The sequence below is a fragment of the Eptatretus burgeri genome, chromosome 6, assembly GCF_056783735.1.
Source record: "Eptatretus burgeri isolate ZD-2024b chromosome 6, Ebu_testis_v1, whole genome shotgun sequence".
In the NCBI taxonomy this organism is placed as follows: Eukaryota; Metazoa; Chordata; class Myxini; order Myxiniformes; family Myxinidae; genus Eptatretus; species Eptatretus burgeri.
The window spans coordinates 108,826,310-108,846,968 of record NC_140966.1 but is presented as its reverse complement, the minus strand read 5'-3'; the positions used below and the strand labels follow the sequence as shown (position 1 = coordinate 108,846,968).

At 45.3% G+C, this 20,659-nt stretch overlaps 1 protein-coding gene across 3 annotated transcripts in view; it reads left to right on the top strand.

The window, feature by feature from the left end:
* Positions 1–20,659, top strand: part of RTTN (rotatin) — a 317,466-nt gene that overhangs the window by 288,254 nt on the left and 8,553 nt on the right. The window contains exons 45-49 of one of the 3 annotated variants that reach the window (XM_085886669.1): positions 2,436–2,562; positions 12,945–13,141; positions 13,420–13,726; positions 16,572–16,675; positions 19,167–19,236. In XM_085886669.1, the coding sequence (XP_085742795.1) occupies positions 2,436–2,562; positions 12,945–13,141; positions 13,420–13,726; positions 16,572–16,675; positions 19,167–19,236 (805 nt within the window). Of the gene's footprint in view, positions 1–2,430; positions 2,563–12,944; positions 13,142–13,419; positions 13,727–16,571; positions 16,676–19,166; positions 19,237–20,659 lie in introns of those variants that run through there. The other 2 variants (XM_085886670.1, XM_085886671.1) reach the window with 2 other exon arrangements.

Below are 20,659 nucleotides of genomic sequence, written 5' to 3'. Positions count from 1 at the left end.
TCATACGCAGAGTACGTCCAAAAATTTTGAACATGTTTAAAATTTCTTGACGTACTCTACTTACTACGACGTATGATAGCGTACTTCAGCGTTCTATTCACGTATACCAAACTTACTCACACCGTATTTGACGTGCCCCAACGTTTTAGACACATTTTTCTTAGGTCGGCATACGCTGGCAAGATCGCCAAGGTGTGACCGCGATGTTGACACTTCCATTTCTACGGCAGTTATGATTCGAATCGTTGTGCATCAGCCTTTTAATAGGCTACGTCACGACATCGTCGGCGATGCGTGCAACACGCCATGCCTAAGTTAGACTATCGTTGGGCATCGGTTGTGTAGGCCGACAACAGGTTCAGCATTCGTTGGTATAAGTTATCTATAACACAACGAAACGTTCTGTGTCCGTTACCAATGCGTTATACATAAGACCAAGTCGCTATGAATACGTCTGAATCTTTAAAAAAAAACATCAAAAGTTCAACGTAAGCCAGCGTTTTACATACATTTTAATACGTTGCCATCGCTGGCTAAAACGTCAAGGTGTGACCGGGCCTTTAGCAATGTACAACATTGGAACAGCTACAAGACCATCACAGTCACTTTGTTTTTTTTTTGTTTTTTTACATGCGAGTCGAGGCTCATGGAAGAGCTATAACATCGAACCGATCAGGACACTGCATAACAAAAGGAACAGTATAAAGAGGGGGTGACACTAACAGCAGGGTTGAGGGAGAAAATAGAGGGAGACTTGGACAAATACGGGATGTGGATAAGAATGACGGGTGGGGGAGGATGCACTGTGTGGACAATATGGATGCAGAAGCAAACGCTCAGGAAGGAAAAACTGGACATTTAGAAAGAGGGGAGGGTTTAATGGGGGTAGAAAGGAATGAAAAAAAAAAACTTTTGACCTTTATACATTACTGATAAAAATAGATGGTATTCATAGAATACATACCCTGCGCAGTCTTGAGAAGGACTTGGTGGCGAGCCAATTCTTTTGTTTTTTTTTTAAGGTTTTCTTTCTTTGATCCAATAATGTGTTAGACCATGTGACCGATGTCATCTTTATCAAACCATATTTCTCACGATTAGTTGATCAATTAGTTAAATTTTGCATTGATCATTTAGGCGGTTTCTCCTACGAAGATTTTCAAACATTTTCCCTTATATCCAATATGGCTACCAGACCACGTGACACCTGATCGTCATTTTTATGAAAATTCTTTTCAAACGTCAAGAGAATCAGATGAAAATTGACAATTTTAGAAATTTGGCCTATGTTGACCTTTTGGCCTATGCTGAGCTCAAAAATAGTTGGTGGTTGAATTTAGTGACCTGAGATGCAAATCCTGTTCAAATTTCAAGTCAATCGGATGAAAATTGAGGATTTTGGAAAATTGGCCTATGTTGACCTTTGGCCGAAGTTGACTTCAAAAGAGTGACCACGATATCACATGGTCATATAACATGTAGTAAAGTTTCAATTTCGTCCACTGAATGGTTTCCAATGTTCCCTCTTAAGAAAATGCAGACACGACGTACGCCATACATATGTCCGCTACCGATCGCTTCACCCTGCTTTTCACTTCACGAGCGCACGATAATGAATTTTGAACGCGCTGCATTATGAATACATTCAGCTCTTTCGAACCACTCATTCACCGACAATGATGGTACATTGTTGGGTTCGTTTGACTCTGTGGCAGGTGACTTTCTCATCCAGGAGCTTGGACCACACATAGCTAAAGAGCTCTTATTACTCATTCATTAATTCATTCATTTGATTTGTTTATCTTAATTAAATGTGGACTTCCCTGCAGTTGGTCCCTTTCCACTTCACTCTGTACCTTTCTTTGTCCTCGCTTGGTATTGTTGGCAAATTTTCAAACCACACTTAGCAGACCAATTTTACTTTAGAAAGTTTTCCTTCTAAAAATGACAAACAGCAGAGTTGGTGCATCATGTCGATAACAAAAAAACTCAGCTTTTTCCAATATGAAAAGCTTCCATGCATTGTCTCTTTGCCTCCTTTTGCCAAGTCATTTATCAACCCACTCTTCTCCCAAAGCACCGACAACACCTGCCCTCATCTTTACTCACAACCTTTCATGGCAAACCTCATTGAATGCTTTCTGAAAATGTCACATGATTGGATGCATGACTGCCACCATGACAGAATTTGGGTGAGGAGTGCTGGATGGTTGAGCTGTCACTTTAGGCATGAAAGCTTAGGCAATGCATAGAAGGCTGCGAGTCAAAGATTTTGGCATTTCATATGTAATACAGTAAATATGTCATCTTTATGTGATATGGGAGGGGGTGGTGTTTGTTGGTGGGGAAGAGGCTGATGGGTGTTTGTTGGGGTGGGGTGTTGTTCCTTTACACTGCCTCATATGACTGAAGCTCCATGCTCTGTGCCAGTGCAGTTGGCAGCCATTCAAGAGTCTACACTCCCCACACTGCTCTCCTTGTGGCCTTGGTTGCTCACTTGCATTGATGTGCTGCACGCCGCCCTGCATTTCCTGTGCGTCCTTACTGCAAACTGCCCTTCCGGTAATCCTTTTCCCTTAGGAGCTCATTATGCTGAGACAAATTTACAGGCTCACTTGTTCAGCCAATGAAAACCTGAAGTTTGAGTTTTACTTTGAGGTGTGTTCACAATGTTGCATCGATTCTAAAATGGCTCTCTTCAGTTTGAGTTGTGTTGGTGCAGCTCCACTGGTGTGTTCCCTGTACTGTCATGCTACAATGCTTTTCCTTCTTTTCTTTGTTGAAAGAGGGTCAATGTAGTTATACAGCTGAACAACAGTGATGTGACAGAACAACAGTGTCTCATTATCACTCCTGGACAAGAAAATAAAGGCTGGCAGTACATACCAGTGCCTTCATAAAGTATTCACACCCCTCGATGATTGTCACATTTTGTTGTGTTACAGCCTGAATTTAAAATGGATTAAATATTTTTTGTCACTGATCCACACAAAATAACTCATGTCAAAAAGGAATTTATTTATTTTTTAGAAATTTTTACAAATTAAGTAATAATGAAAAGCTGAAATGTCTTGCGTCAATAAATATTCAACCCCTTTGCTATGACGCTCCAAATTGAGCTCAGGTGCATCCAGTTTCCTTTGATCATCCTTAAGATTTCTCTGCAACCTGATTGGAGTCCACCTGTGGCCATTTCAATTGATTGGACATGATTTAGAAAGAAACACACCTTTCTATATAAGGTCCCACAGTTGATAGTGCACGTCAGAGCAGAAACTCCACCATGAAGTCCAAGGAACTGTCCGTATAACTCGGATATAGGATTGTGAGGAGGCATAGATCATTGTGAGGAGGGAAGGGTAGAAAACAATTTCTAGTGTTGAATGTTCCCAAGAGCACAATGAGCTCCATCATTCGGAAATTGAAAGAATATGGAACTACCCAGACTCTTCCTAGAGCTGGCTGTCCTACCAAACTGAGGAACTAGGCAAGAAAAGAAGGACCTTGGTCAGGTGACCAACAACCCAATGACCACTCTGACAGAACTACAATATTCCTCGGCTGAGATGGGAGAACCTGCTGGAAGGACAACGGTCTCTACAGCACTTCACAAATCCAGGCTTTATGGGAGAGTGGCCAGATGGAAGCCACTCCTGAAAAAAGGCACGTGACAGCATGCCTGGAGTTTGCAAAAAGGCACGTGAAAACCACAGAGAGCATGAGGGAAAATATTCTGTAGTCTGATGAGATGAAAATTTAACTCTTTGGCCTGAATGCAAAGCGCTACGTCTGGCAGAAACCGAGCACAGCTCATCACCCATCAAACACCTTCCATACCATGAAGCATGGTGGTGGCAGCTTCATGCTATGGGGATGCTTTTCAACAGGCAGGAACTGGGAGACTTGTAAGGATAAAGAGAACAATGAATGGAGCCAAATACTGGCAAATCATTGAGGAGAACCTGCTTCAGAGTGCAAAAGACCTTGGACTGCGGCAAAGATTTATGTTCCAACAGGGCAATGACCACAAGCATACAACGAAAGCAGCAATGGAATGACTTCAGAACAAGATCGTAAAAGTCCTTGAATGGCCCAGCCAAAGCCCAGACTTTAATCCCATTGAGAATCTGTGGAAAGACCTGAAGATTGCTGTTCACCGACACTCTCCATACAACTTGACAGAGCTTGAACAAATCTGCAAGGAAGAATGGGAGAAAATTCCCAAATGCAGATGTGAAAAGATGATACAGACATACCCAAGAAGACTCGAAGCTCTAATCCCTGCCAAAGGAGCTTGTACAAAGTATTGTCTCAGGGGGGTTTGAATGCTTATGTAAACTAGATGGTATTCATCGAATACTTACCCTGCGCACTCAACGGTTTTGGAGATAGAGAGGTGCTACATTTTTCGGTTTTTCCAAGATGGCGCCTGTACCACATGACTTATGACATCATGATTATCATTAAAATATTCTACAGGAGGAGGCTCTCCTATGGTGAAAATTTTGTGTCCATCAGACCAACAGTTGCTGAGAATTTTTATTTATTTAAATATTCGGATAAGTGTTGTACTTGTCGAATTATGATGTCATAACGATGGCAGCGATGATATCATCATTAACATATCTTATTCCCCATGGGGAGTAGAGTTGCCAATGAGCCAGGTCTCAATTTTTTTTACATGGAGTGGTTTCAGAGATATTGAGGTGTAACGTTTTTCCAAGATGGCGTCCGTACCACGTGACCTATGACGTCATAATTGTGAAAAAAAGTTGTTCCGGCAGAGACACTCCTGTGGTAGAATTTCATGTCAATCGAACCAACAGTTGACGAGAAAAGGAGTTTAAAAATGGCAGACATGCACGCACGTATGCCATATGTATGCACGTACGCCATATGTACATATGTATGCCACATGTACACAGGTAGTCAACCAAATGCCTAACCCTGCTTTATGCTTTGCAAGCGCAGGGTAATTAGATATTTTTATTTTTATTTTGGATTCCATGTCGAGGCTCATGTAAGCTAATAAACAGAAACAAATAACAAGGCAGGAGACAAGAGGGACGGGAGAGGGAAGCACAAAATAGTGGGGAACAAAGACAAGAGGATATCTGTGGAAGGAAGAGGAAGAAGAATAGAGTGGGTACACGGGGTAAACAAGATGGTACTACAGGACTTTCAGGAAAGAAAGCAGGGAATTTTAAGGAGGTGGGTTTGGGTGGATTAATGGGGGTAGAAAAGATCATTGGTTTGGATGGGGGAAGATAAGAGGTTGTGGTGAACAACTGTTTTTAAGACCTGGAGGGAAGAATGGGATTGAAGAAAGTGTGGGAGTTTGTTCCAAAGGCGGGGAAAAAAGAGGAATGAAAGAGTCAAGGTGAACAGTGATTCTTGATTTTGGTAGTTTCACCAGAAGGGGGGTTTTTTTTGCAGACCTTGAACACCCTGCAAAGATGTAAGGGAGTACAGATTACAGAGCGGGTTGGGAGGTGGGGGGGGAGGGGAGCAAGGCCGGAGAAGAGACTGTAGAAAACAAAAAGACCACCGACATGCCTGCGGTGGGAGAGTTAGAGACCGCACGACTCAGCTTCACCACAGGAGATACCAATGACCCTAAAAGCCTTGGTGCACACAGCGTGAAGTCGAGCGAGGTGTGAGGCAGAGCTCCAGCCCAGAGGGGAGAGCAGTACTCCATCAGACTTGAGGAGAAATTAGATATTTCTGTTTTTCATTTTCAATAAATTTGTAAAAATTTCGAAAAACATGTTTTGACTTTGTCATGATGGGGTGTTTTGTGTAGATCGATGACAACATTTTTTAAAATTTAATACATTTTAAGTTCAGGCTGTTACAAGAAAATGTGAAAAAGTCGAGGGGTGTGAATACTTTCTGAAGGCACTGTAGGCCGCAAATGTTTGAAGCTGAATGAGTCAAACCACCCTCTTCAAGCCCAATGGCGGATCTACGTTTGGATCTCCATGTTGTGCACTTGGTGGGGGTGGGGGGAGGGACGGGGGGGGGTCGGTGTGGTTGTGCTGTAGGAGGGTTGGGGTAGGGAAGAGGTTACAAGAAACACTAATATGTAGGGACCAGTAGGTCTACCTTGCTCACCATTGTTATGTTTTGTTACCGCACCTCTGCCACTGAAGGTGGACGGACGTTGTGTTTTCATCCCTATCTGCCTGCCTGTGTTTCTGTTTATCTGTCTGTCTATGAACAGGCTATTTCAAAAAGTTGGACACGGATTATGACAAAACTTGGTGAATGATTGGCCAGGTGACAAGAACGCTGATTTGATTTTGGTTCAGGTCCAAATCCACATCTGGCCTATCAGTGGGATACAAAACGTAAACTGGTCAGCCTGGCTGAGGTAAGCGCTCTACTGAGCGCCTTTTTAGTTTGTCTTATTTTATTCACCACGATAGGCTGGTCATTGGTGAAAACGCTTGTGCACGAGTGCATTCATCCTGTATTGGCTCCCACGGTGAGATTTTGAAGCCCCTCCATTCTAATGAAAGACATAACTTATTTGTATAAGTTGCAAATATCGTATCTAAAGGCCCGGTCACACCTTGACGTTTTAGCCAGCGATGGCAACGTATTAAAATGTATGTAAAACGCTGGCTGACGTTGAACTTTTGATGTTTTTTTTTAAGATTCGGACGTATTCATAATGAGTTGGTCGTATGCATAACATATTAGTAATGGACACAGAACGTTTCGTTGTGTTATAGATAACTTATACCAACGAATGCTAACCTGTTGTCGGCCTGCACAACCGATGTCCAACGATAGTCTAACTTAGGCATAGCGCGTTGCACGCATCGCCGACGATGTCGTGACGTAGCCTATTAAAAGGCTGACGCACAACGATTCGAATCATAACTGCCATAGAAATGGAAGTGACAACATCGCGGTCACACCTTGGCGATCTTGCCAGCGTATGCCGACCTAAGAAAAATGTGTCTAAAACGTTGGGGCACGTCAAATACGGTACGAGTAAGTTTGGTATACGTGAGTACAACGCTAAAGTACGCTATCATACGTCGTAGTAAGTAGAGTACGTCAAGAAATTTTAAACATGTTCAAAATTTTACGACGTACTCGGCGTATGACACACGTTCCGCATGCGATGGGGATAAGTTTTACACGCGATATGTGGACGCTTACACACGTCCACAAACGCTACTTATAAGCTACTCATAAGTCGAATCACGTCGCGCTAATGTCTTTTTTACGCGAAACTTATTTCTAACTTATGTTTGACGTGCTTTGAACCAATTCTTTACGTAGTCCCAACACACATCGACGTATGTAGACGTATTCCAATGACGTCTTCCGGTCGACAAAAAAAAAAAATGAACGTGTTTCTAGCTTACAACTGCCATATAAAGACGTGTTCCCAGCGGTTTTGGGAATTGGTATATAAAAATGCTGCTCATAAAAGGGGAACCCAACAGTGTTTTCGAGTCCTTTTTGAGTCGATGTCCATGTCAGCAGTAACAGTATCAGTATCAGTATTAGTATTAGTATTAGTAGTAGTTTGTTCATGTTGGCAGTAGTAGGTGAGTGTGAGGGGGAGGGTGTGGGTTATGATGGATCCTCCTTGCGTCCGCGTGTCCACGGGTAGGTTCATAGGCTGCCACTCAACGATTTAAATGGCTGCATCTCCACGATTGAAAGTAGACGCTTGCGCTCAACAATTGGATTTTTTTACACTCAACGACTTTAAAACGGTACCACTCAGCCATTTTCATTGTTTACAATGAACGATTTAAATTGCTGTCACTCGCCTTTGTTTTTTGACGCTGAGGTTTTGAAATTTGAAGCGTTTCTTCTGAACGTGTTAAAACGCTCAAACTCGACTATTTTAAATAGACGCTGCCGATGGACAATTGGAATTATAGCCAAGCTAGACATCGAAGTGTGAACATCCTCGTCATGCCGAAGAAAAGTTTGAAGAATGCTGCAAATAAGTGTCCTGGCCGTGGCCGTGGACGCTGATGCAAGGACGATCCATTATACCGACGTCTTTCAGCCTATGAGTAACTTAAAAGTAACGGCTATCGATGTGTGGCAACGATCGCGTAACGTGCCAACAACACGTTAATCATAGGTTAGAAATAAGTTTCGGGTACGCTAAACATTACCTCGGCGTGTCTCAACTTATGATTAACTTACAAGTAGCATGTGTTGACGTCTGTCAACGATCGCAGACCGTGCATACAACTTGTGGCCAGCGTAGCGGAACGTGTGAGTCATACGTCGGCATACGTCGTGAAATTTCAAGCATGAAAAAATTTGAGGACAACTGAAAAGTACAACGTTTAAAGCCAGCGTACAACGACGTATGGCAGTGTTTTTCAGCGTGCTCTCAATGTTATCAAAACTTACCCATAACGTATTCAACGTGTGCCAGCGTTTTAGAAAAAAAATTCAAAAATCGGCATACGTTGGCTCAAACGTCAAGGTGTGACCGGGCCTTAACTGGCATTAATTGGGAGAGACGGTGGAGCAGCATCCCAAAAATCGTGATTTCCAACCTCGGACATCTCAGACCACCATTATCAAGCTTGACCCACATATATCATGGGTCACCGCTTGGGCCGCACACCGTCAACCTGCACCGACATCCATAATAGGCCACATCTTGGGCCTCACATTCGCACCATCAAGCATTTCTCACATCCATAATGGGTCACATCTCAGGCCATGCACCATCAAGCTGTACCCACATCCATGATGGATCACATCTCAGGTCACGCACCATCAAGCTGCATCCACATCCATGATGGGTCACATCTCAGGCAACGCACCATGAAGCAGTTCTCACATCCATGATGGGTCACATCTCAGGCCACACACCATCAAGCTGCACCCACATCCATGATGGATCACATCTCAGGCCACGTACCATGAAACTGCACCCACATCCATGATGGGTCACATCTCAGGCCATGCACCATCAAGCTGCATCCACATCCATGATGGATCACATCTCAGGCCACGCACCTTCAAGCTGCATCCACATCCATGATGTGTCACTTCTCAGGCCACGCACCTTCAAGCTGCACCCACATCCATGATGTGTCACTTCTCAGGCCACGCACCATCAAGCTGCATCCACATCCATGATAAATCACATCTCAGCCCACGCACCATCAAGCTGCATCCACATCCATGATGGATCACATCTCAGGCCACGCACCTTCAAGCTGCACCCACATCCATGATGTGTCACTTCTCAGCCCACGCACCTTCAAGCTGCACCCACATCCATGATGGGTCACATATTGGGCCACGCACTCGCACCATCAAGAAGTTCTCACATCCATGATGGGTTTTAGTTGACGGGAAGCACCCTCCCCCTATGAGAGCAGTCGGGGAGGGAGGGGGGGGAGGTGAGAGGCCAGGGTGGCGGTGGCAGTGAGTTCATATTGTTACGGATATGGAAACCATTTGCATTCAACATACAGATGTCCCAAAAGTCAGTTATGTCGTTAAGTATCTGTGTTGTCAGATCCCTTTCCTTTTGTCGAGTGGGAGAATCAAAGGAGTGTGTTGCGATTTCTTTTTAGTGAGGTTATTCAATCTTTACATCCAACAAACCCTCCAACGAACAACCAACAACCATTCCATTCCCCATCACGATCTACTACCCACCCGCTGTCTCCAAGCACTCTGACTTGCCAAGGCAGGGTCTTGCAGCCGTTCCTTGCCGCTTCCACCAACGTTCCTTCCACAAACGTTGTAACTCTTGCACGACGGCCTGTGCAGCATTTATACTGTTACTCGTCAAGTATGAACCCGCGTGGAAGACTGGCTGGGGTTTCCCGGCAGGGGCCGTTGCAGCGTTGATACTGTTACTCGTCGAGTGTAGGCCCGCGTGGAGGAGTGGCTGGAGTTTCGCGGCAGGGGCCAAGGCCCCGCCCCGGAAAGGTGGGCCGTAGGACCTGTCCAATCAGTGGTGGACAGCGAGGTGTGTTCACCAAGGCCCCTCCCCGCTGAGGGAGGCCAATAAATTCCTGAGCACTCTCTGAGGTAGGTGGTCTTTTTGAGGTCTTGGAGAGTCTTTTTGGGGTCTTGGAGAGTCTTTTAAAAGTTCTCTTGAAGAGTTTATGGTGGACGTCATGGCGGCGAACGTGTCTCTGCTGGCCCTCTACGAGGAAGGGAAGAGCGACCACGACCCCCCTCCGTGGACCCCGGCCATTCACCACCCGAGCTTCACCACGGACCTCGAGTCCCACACATGCGAATGGGGACCAAACCAGTGACCTTTGTCAGGTGCCGCATCACGGAGCATGCCCTTCCTCTAACGGTCAGGTACACCACCGAACTCTGACCCCCAGCTTGTCTCTCTCCACGGCTGCGAGGGTCCAATAAAGATTCTGGGTTTCTTTTCATTTTGTGTGTGTGTGTGTGTGTGTGTCTGTGTGTAGGTCCGTCTTGTAAATAGAACTGAATAAGTGTTTTTGGATCATTGTAAATACTTATTGCATATTTGTGTTAAGTCTTGCTTTGTGTCTTCATTTACTGTAAATAAAACTTGTTAGAAATGTTCCCAGTTCATTTCCGTCCCTTCTTGAATTGGTCCAGCATGGTTCGGATCTGAGTTTAGGCAGGGTTTTGTCCCCGATAATCCGTTAATCCCAGCCGGCACGGCTTTGGCGTTTTCCGCTCGGCTGCACCCGAACCGGGGTTGGTAGTCGATAGTTGGAACTCTACCGCAGTCGGTAGAGTGACCCGGTTCGAGCAAGGTGTGCCGAGGGCGTGGTTTCCCCGGTAATCGAAATCGCGTAGTTAATTAGGTAAATTGGTTATAGACAGATAGACCCAACGCTACGCGGTTGAGATATTGGCGTCCACGGTCGGTTAAACGACCCGCCGGCTCGCGGAGTTATCCGAGCGACGGCCTACAATTCCGGGGAGTTTGGTGGGAGACGACGCAAGCTTTCCCCACCTCGTGGTCATTCTCGCCACCGATCCCCGGCCCACAACAATATTATTATGATTAATCTTTGCCGCTGCAATTATTCTCACATTCTTGGAAAGTTGGCTGTGGGATGCTTCTCCCAAGTCTTCCACGAACCAGCTGCTCAGGCCTCATGTTCGACTGAGTTTTGAGCAGGAGTTTGTTCATAGCTCGCCTACTCTTCACAAAGGACACCGTTGGATCTTTAATGCCCACTAACTTATACCAGCAGATGTGATGCCCAGTTTAAGGTCCATCTGAGAGACTGCATACGTTGATGAATCACCCTGCCTGTGAAACACTAGGATGACAGTTTATCGCTGGATTGAATCCAGACTGGACAGCTTCTCGGCGAGTTCGTGTTACAAATATGGTTATGCGTCTAATAGAGGTCACAATTTGGTTGTAAGGGTGTCAGGGGTAATATCGCATGTCGCACTTGAAGCCATGGCCGGGAGAAATGACATATGAGACCCGAAAATGCAAGTTACAAACAATCCATGTTCAGGCCACAAAATCTTGTCGCTAAAAACTCATACATGCAATGGGATACATCAATCATGCATAAAGACTCATTTGAGCACCTTACCAAGAGGCTTAGCAAATGGAGACGGCTCGGATTTGTTGGTCTGTGGGGAACACGATAGGCATAGAATGCCTCAAGGACGTTGGAGTGTGTTCCATTAGCAATCAGCTTGTGGAGAACTCACCAAGTGGCTTAAACACTCAAGCAAGCACTCCATTGAAACGGTTCGTAAGGAATGTCTGACTTGGCAAGTGACAGCAAGCTTCTTGGAAATGGAAGCTCCAAATTTCTTTCAGTAGCGACTGTTTAAAAAGGTAGTTACACATTGGAAAGAATTGTTTGTGGTTATAATAATTTTTCTTTCCACTTGGTACTGTGCTCTATCAAACACCACACTTCTTCTTCTTGCGTACGGCAGCTTGGCTGCGAGGTGGCTATCATTTCTTGGAAGCGTGGCTGTGCCGCTGATGTTGTGCCCCTATACCAGTCCACTGGTACTCATTTCGCCAACCTCACAAGGGTGACAGGCTGAGTCAACCCCACCGGTGTTAATTCAGCAGCCAATGGGGCTCGAACTCAGGACCCGAGGATCCCAAGCCAGTCACCCACCCAAACCACAAAGCCAACACCAGGCTTATAACGCCACACTGAGCTCATTATATACACCTTAACATGGAGGCTATCGAAGGCAGAAATCCCCCTTGGGGAGGGTGGCAGGTTTAGTTAAGTCATTACAACTTCTGCCGTGTGACCCTTAGTCCCCCTGGCAAGTTTGGTTGAGATTGTATAAGTAACGACCAAATGTATGGCAGACAGACATACAGATAGACATCAAACTGCATATTTTAGTATGATAACACAGCAAACATGTTTTGTTGTTTTGATCATATTTTCAGAACAATCGATGACCCATGTCATGGAGCCATAGTATCATTGAAGGTTAGAGTATTGTGACTGAGTGGTAAAGATACCTGTCATCTCAGAGGTTGTGGGTTCAAATCCAGTTGAAGATTTGGATTCAAAACTTCTGGATGTTGGACCATTTTAGAGGATTACCATGGTCAGGGAAAACCCCATTTGGCTCATTAATGACCTTCAAGGGATTTGAGGACTAACCTGCCCTGCCCCACGTGCCCTGGTGCACTCCATGCTGCGAAGACATTTGAGTTTGTGCTTTGTGGTTGACTCTTAAATGCCCTCAGAGTACATTGGACAATAAAATGCTGTAAAAGACATTGCTGCCAACATCCTCAAAACGAAGTGAATAAGTATAGAATTTCAAAACAACTTTCAGATCCGTCAGGTTGGGGCCTGGGTGATCGTGTGAGTCGGGGCCCGTGAAATTTTGGCATAGACATGCTCACGATGGAGAAGGTGTACAAGGTGCTAACAAATTGGTTTATGATTGTTTAACACTTTAACGTATTTACCCTGCACGCACAGCTTGCACGGCATGCTGTTCAGTCGTGCACAGCCGAACTCCGACCTGCCAATCGGGAGCTCGTGGTTCATTCACTGCAGGCCTCTTTCAGCACCTTGTGCGGATTTGTTCGCAGAGCCGAAACAACAGTCAGCACCTGGCCTTCAACGTCCTCTCGAACCTTAGTCTGTGCCAGGAGGCCCGCAGCATGTTGCAGAAGGTTGGTTCCTGAGATACAATAAAAAGCACACACTCTCGGCACTTTAGAGGGTGGTCCGCCTGCGGTGCACCTGTGATTACCGGTATACCCTATCAGTAAGAATTGGGGCTATCAATACATTTTGTCCTCCAACACAAAATTGTGATGTATTTATTTTCCAAGTCATACGGTTACTTCCTTTCATCAGGTTTGAACCAGGTACATCGAATGATGCTGCAATCTCTTCAGATTTGCCGATCTCTCGTGTCTCTTCTAATTTTCCACTTCTGATCACACAGGGGAACTTTCTGAACCAATTTGCCAAAGTACCGCTGCCTCGACCGGGCCAAGCTCCACACCCGACCCTGCAGTGTTGGTTGTGGCTGCTGGTGATGTTGAGCTACTCGGAAGATGGTCGACAACTGGTGTTGAGAGCATCGGGCTCTCTCGATGTTCTATTGGACCTTGAAGAACGACTGAAACCTGCCAAGGACTGTGTGGCGGGAAAACACTCCTTAAAGAGAGTGCCACTCCCACCGATCACAACCCTTATTCTGCACAACCTCTGCTTCTGCCAAGCTGCCAAGGCTCACATCCTTGCAAGTGGTGAGTGTTCTACCTGCTCTACTTCGTCATAAAGGGATACGGTTGAGGGTGGAGGGATGATTATCAAAAATGTACAACAATTTTAATAAACGCATCTTCATCTGAAAGAAATCCAATCTGCATTTAACCTTTTATCTTTTGTACAAAATCGAGGATCATGGAAGGGTGGTTAGGTGACTGGGCAAAAAGGCAACACACCGACCAAGGGGCAATGGGGGAACAAGCTAGGGAATGGATGAACAGGAACAGATGAGGGAAACGCTTACAAACCCGACTGAGGCCCACAGGTCAGGTCAGGTATGGGAGCATGCGCCGGAGCAGCGCATCACTGCGTCCATTTTCTGTCAATACAACAGGGGCCTCCGTCTGGTCATCCCCTAGGCAGATGCCTGGCCCATCACCATCTCCTTGCGATTCTGATCAACCACGAGGCACGTGGTCAGCCCATTGGTCTCCTCCACTCACAAGGCTCCCTTGCTGAGAGAATCTGGTGAGAAGGATCAGCGTCAGGAAATGAGCCACATGTCTATACAGCCACAGCTAATGCTCATGGACTATGCAGGTAACAAATCTCATTTGAGTCTCTCTCAGCAACCGCTCTTTGAACACAAAGTCCGAACAGTAATAGCCAAGGATTCTCCGGAGAGACCTTGTACCAAAGGAATTAAGTGTCTGTCTCAGATCCCTGGTCAGAGTCCAAATCTCACATCCATAGAGCAAGACTGGAAGCACCAAGGACCTGAAGACTCAGACTTTCGTCCTTCCGCCCAGGTACCGGCAGCACTACACCCCATTATCCAGTGAATCCATGACTCCCCAAGTACATCCAATGACCTCTGGCTCACAGCCGGCAGAGACATGAATATCACTGCTGAGATTAGTGAATCTCTCCGTGACCTCAACATCCTCATCACAACCAGGTACAGACAAGATAGCAGCATCTCAGATGTCATTGAAAGCCTGGATCTTAGGTTTGACACAGGAAACCCGTAAACCCAGTGGCTCCGAGTCCTCATTCAGCATCTTGAGGGCCCCCAAAAGGATCTCCAGAGTCTCCGCAAAGACGACTGCATCATCTGCGAAATCAAGGTCAGAGATCTTGACATTCCCAAACGATGCACCGCAGCTTGATCTCTCCGACATACTCCCCAGAATCCAGTCCGTACAAGCGCTGAAAAGTGTCGGGGCCAGTACACACCCCTGATGAACTCCAGTAACAACTGGAAACAAGTCAGAGATGGTATCACCACATCTCACAGCACTCTCAGTGCCAGAGTAGAGTTCAGACATCAGATTGATCAGATTTGGTGGCACCCCATGAAGACCAAGAATCCTCCAGAGGGCATCCCGATTCACTGAATCAAATGCTTTACGGAGATCAACATCGGCTGCAAGCAGCCCCTGTGAAACTCTCGTCTGTGTTCGGTGAGGACTGGAAGGGCAAGAACATGGTCAATCGTTGACCTCTTTGGTACAAAGCCTGACTGCTCTGGACACTGGTGCTCAAGCAGATTGTGGTGAACCCTATCAAGAATTATCCGAGCAATAACCTTGCCCGGCAATGAGAGCAGCGCCACCCCTCGGTAGTTGTTACTGTCCCAACGATCACCCTTCCCTTTCCAGAGAGAGACAACAAGGCCCCTCTTCCAGTCAGTTGGGATGATGCCTGTGTTCCAGGCAGAGCACAGAACTGCATGCAACGACACAAGTACAGCATTTCCACCAGCCTTGAGAAGTTCATCATGGATGCCACAGATCCCTGGAGCTTCACCCCATTTCAACTGGATCACCGCAGCCGGTGTCTCCATAAACAAAGGTGGACCACAGTTGATCAGAGGGTCAGCAATGGGGCAAGTAACACCCCTGACATCCAACTCAACAGCTGGTGGGTCAGTCTGGTACAGCCGATCAAAGTAACCGGCCCAGCGGGCCTTCACTTCGGACTCCTCTGTCAAGAGCCCTCCACCCTCCACTCTAATTGCAGTACACCGAGGGATGGGCTTGGGTGAACGCAATGCGCCTGTAAGCAAATTCCCCTGTAAGCAGGATGAGAATCACATGACCACAGATGATGCTCTACTCCCTGACAGAACCCTCTCACATCGGCCTCATTGTCCACCCTCAGTGCTCGTACAGTTTTACGCCTCAACTCCCTGAACAGCTCAGCTCTGCCATTAAGCCTGGCCCTGCGACTCTGGTCAATGGTATCCAGTGTCCCTTGAGAGACAAAATTCCTCTCCGTCCTTCGGTGAGTTAAAAGACATCCCCCGACAACATCAAGGATGGTAGTCTTGAAGGCGCTCCACAACTCTTCAGGATTCCCCAAAGCTCCCAGACCCACCGAATCCCCACTCAGCCTGTTCACAAACTCCTCAACTGAGAGAGCTGGTGGCCCGGACAAGGACATGCGAACCCAGTACGAAAACCCACATTACGTTCCACGAGACGTGCAAGTACATTATATTGACAAATTAACACCAACAATAAACAAGCCATTTACCGAATACATATCCCCAGCTCTCGATGACGGCCTCTCTGGGCAGATACAATGGCATCTGACTACGGTTATTGTGACAGAAGGGAAGCCATTCTGTGATAATTGACAAAAGTTACAAAATGTGTTCAATCCACATGGGAGAGAGTTGTTTATTAATGCTGGTTATACCCATCGAGTAAACCACGTGAAGAGCCTTGTGTTCACTATAGATATGTTCACCATGAAAGTGTTACATGTAGGATAAGGCCTTAAGTGGATAACCGTGGGTTACCTGTATATATACATATACATACAGAGAGGTACATCTCTCTACTGATCTAATGATGTGAGTTACTTGTCTCTGTGCAGAAAGGTACATCTCTCTACTGATCCGATGGCTTGACAGTGACGAACGTACACAGCGCACTGCGGGTGCTTCTGCACTCTGGGCTCTGCTTCACCACTCACAAAAGGTCCATATCTGATCTCACACGATTACTGAGGTCTTCATCTCTGTGGTCTTGTGTTGCGTTTCTTGTACAATATCAACCCACACTACAAATCTACAGCTACCTCTCACATGGACATCCTCGTACAATTATACCAACCCACACTACAAATCTACAGCTACCTCTCACATGGACATCCTCGTACAATTATACCAACCCACACTACAAATCTACAGCTACCTCTCACATGGACATCCTCGTACAATTATACCAACCCACACTACAAATCTACAGCTACCTCTCACATGGACATCCTCGTACAATTATACCAACCCACACTACAAATCTGCAACTACCTCTCACATGGACATCCTCGTACAATTACACCAACCCACACTACAAATCTGCAACTACCTCTCACATGGACATCCTCGTACAATTACACCAACCCACACTACAAATCTACAACTACCTCTCACATGGACATCCTCGTACAATTATACCAACCCACACTACAAATCTACAACTACCTCTCACATGGACATCCTCGTACAATTACACCAACCCACACTACAAATCTACAACTACCTCTCACATGGATATCCTCGTACAATTATACCAACTCACACTACAAATCTGCAACTACCTCTCACATGGACATCCTCGTACAATTATACCAACCCACACTACAAATCTACAACTACCTCTCACATGGATATCCTCGTACAATTATACCAACCCACACTACAAATCTACAGCAACCTCTCACATGGACATCCTCGTACAATTATACCAACCCACACTACAAATGTACAACTACCTCTCACATGGACATCCTCGTACAATTATACCAACCCACACTACAAATCTACAACTACCTCTCACATGGACATCCTCGTACAATTTTCCAACCCACACTAAAAATCTACAACTACCTCTCACATGGACATCCTCGTACAATTATACCAACACACTCTTCAAATCTACAACTACCTCTCACATGGACATCCTCGTACAATTATACCAACACACACTACAAATTTACAACGACCTCTCACATGGACATCCTCGTACAATTATACCAACCCACACTACAAATCTACAACTACCTCTCACATGGACATCCTCGTACAATTTTCCAACCCACACTAAAAATCTACAACTACCTCTCACATGGACATCCTCGTACAATTATACCAACACACTCTTCAAATCTACAACTACCTCTCACATGGACATCCTCGTACAATTATACCAACACACACTACAAATTTACAACGACCTCTCACATGGACATCCTCGTACAATTTTCCAACCCACACTAAAAATCTACAACTACTTCTCACATGGACATCCTCGTACAATTATGCCAACACACTCTTTAAATCTACAACTACCTCTCACATGGACATCCTCGTACAATTATACCAACACACACTACAAATTTACAACGACCTCTCACATGGACATCCTCGTACAATTATACCAACCCACACTACAAATCTACAACTACCTCTCACATGGACATCCTCGTACAATTTTCCAACCCACACTAAAAATCTACAACTACCTCTCACATGGACATCCTCGTACAATTATACCAACACACTCTTCAAATCTACAACTACCTCTCACATGGACATCCTCGTACAATTATACCAACACACACTACAAATTTACAACGACCTCTCACATGGACATCCTCGTACAATTTTCCAACCCACACTAAAAATCTACAACTACTTCTCACATGGACATCCTCGTACAATTATGCCAACACACTCTTTAAATCTACAACTACCTCTCACATGGACATCCTCGTACAATTATACCAACACACACTGCAAATCTACAACTACCTCGTACAATTATTCCAACCTGCAGTGCAAAACCGATAACTACCTCGAAAATGGACATCCTCGTACAATTATACCAACCCACACTACAAATCTAGAACTCACTCTCACATTGACATCCTCATATAATTATACCAACTCACACTACAAATCTGCAACTACCTCTCACATGGACATCCTCGTACAATTACACCAACCCACACTACAAATCTGCAACTACCTCTCACATGGACATCCTCGTACAATTACACCAACCCACACTACAAATCTACAACTACCTCTCACATGGATATCCTCGTACAATTATACCAACCACACTGCAAACTGATAACTACCTCGACCAAAGACATCTTCGTACAATTACACAAACCATATTAACTTTATCATATTAACTATCGTAGTTTTGAAGCATATCCTTTTGTACATATTGGATGGAGCGGCCATTCCTACATATGGACTGTACTCGATGATACAACAATCACGTTCCGTGCTTGTGTGGTTCATATGATATACGATTAATGATGACATGCCTGTGCTTTACCCATATGGTTAGTCAAGATGTGATTGATTTTGCTTTTCAGCCATGTGGGGAAGTCTTGCTGAGTCCATCATGATTGTTTCAGCACTTTGCACAACTAATTATATATTTGTTTTATCAGGCAAAAGTCAGCATCAAGAACCCAAGAATGAAGGCAAAAGTTGAATCTGCACTTCTTACAGTGAAGAATGGTACGTGCAGTGTCGTCCTGCTTTGTTCCCTCTCTTACGAAGTATTAAAATGCAATCAACTCATGAAGAGTAAATGTTGGAGATTAATTCTGAAAAGGTGAAATTAAACAACTCGATAAATATTTTTGTTTGCAATTATTTTGCCAAAAATCGTTTCGGCCATAGCTGGTTCATTGTTTCAAAAGCAGGAAAGCCACAAAATTACCCGTAGAAGTGGATAACATAGAACATAATTGGATTTGATGGTGGTAAGGAAGCGACAGTTGTGAAGGGTCAATGATTGTAAGGTAGTGGCAGGAGAACAAGTAGCACAGACCTAGCACAGACTTGTGGTGTTTGTGGTACAGATAGAGAAAAGGAAGGAGGTTAAGAGCAGGGGTCGGAAGAGTATTAGGTGGAGGGAAGTGTCGGGGAAACGTCATCGTGGAATACAGGGAGATAATGAGGGCCAGGTATGATCAAGTTAAGGAAGAAGCAGAATGTTTGAAAGAGGAGTGGAAGACTACGGAGAGGCATTTAGGAGAATTGCGGAAGTTTTCTGTGGAAGGACGTCAGGAAAGGGTGCATCATCAAGGGATAGAAACCGGCTATGGTGGACAGAGTAGGTAGTGAAGGCAGTAAATGAAAAGAAGGATGTTTGGAAGAGGACAGGGAAGATTTAGGATTGGGGGAGGCAGCCAGATTCAGAGTTGCTACACCTGTATGGGCAGAAGAAGAAAGCATCAAGGAGAGCGGTGGATAAGACAATGAGTAGGAGGAAGATAATATATAAACTGGTAACGACATGAAGTGGGGTGGGAGGGGGAGGCAGTGATTAAGGATGGTGGCGGGAGACTAATGACAGAGAGGGGTGCAGTATTGAAGGTGTGGGAAGGATATTACAAAGAGTTGTTGAACCACGAAGGAAGCTGCTGGCGATCTGGAGCTACCGTGTTATGTACAGGGGAAAGTGCAGTTAGTGGAGATCACAGAGGAGGAAGTGCGACGGCATTGAAAAGGATGAAGAAGGGAAAAGTGCCAGGCCTTGATTTGGTGTGTGCAGAGATGATAATTGTGGCGGAAGAAGTCGGAGTCAGTTGGATGAAGAAGCTGTTGAATGTATGTATGAGTGAGGGTTTAATGCCGCAGGATTGGAGGATTGGGTTGGTTATGCCAATTTGGAAGGGGGAGGGCGATGTTCAAGATCCGGGGAAGTACAGCAGCATTATACTCCGAAGTTATGTAATGAAGGTGTTGGAGACCATTCTGGACGGGAGGATAAGGAAGAGTCTGGAGATGGAGATCAGAGAAGAACAGAAGGGGTTGAGAAAGGGTAGTAGGGGGATGACGGATGGGATGTTCGTGCTGAGACAGCTGGTGGAGAAAAGGTTGGAGGTGCAAGGTGAGATGGCATTGGGATTTGTGGACCAGGAGAAGGCCTACG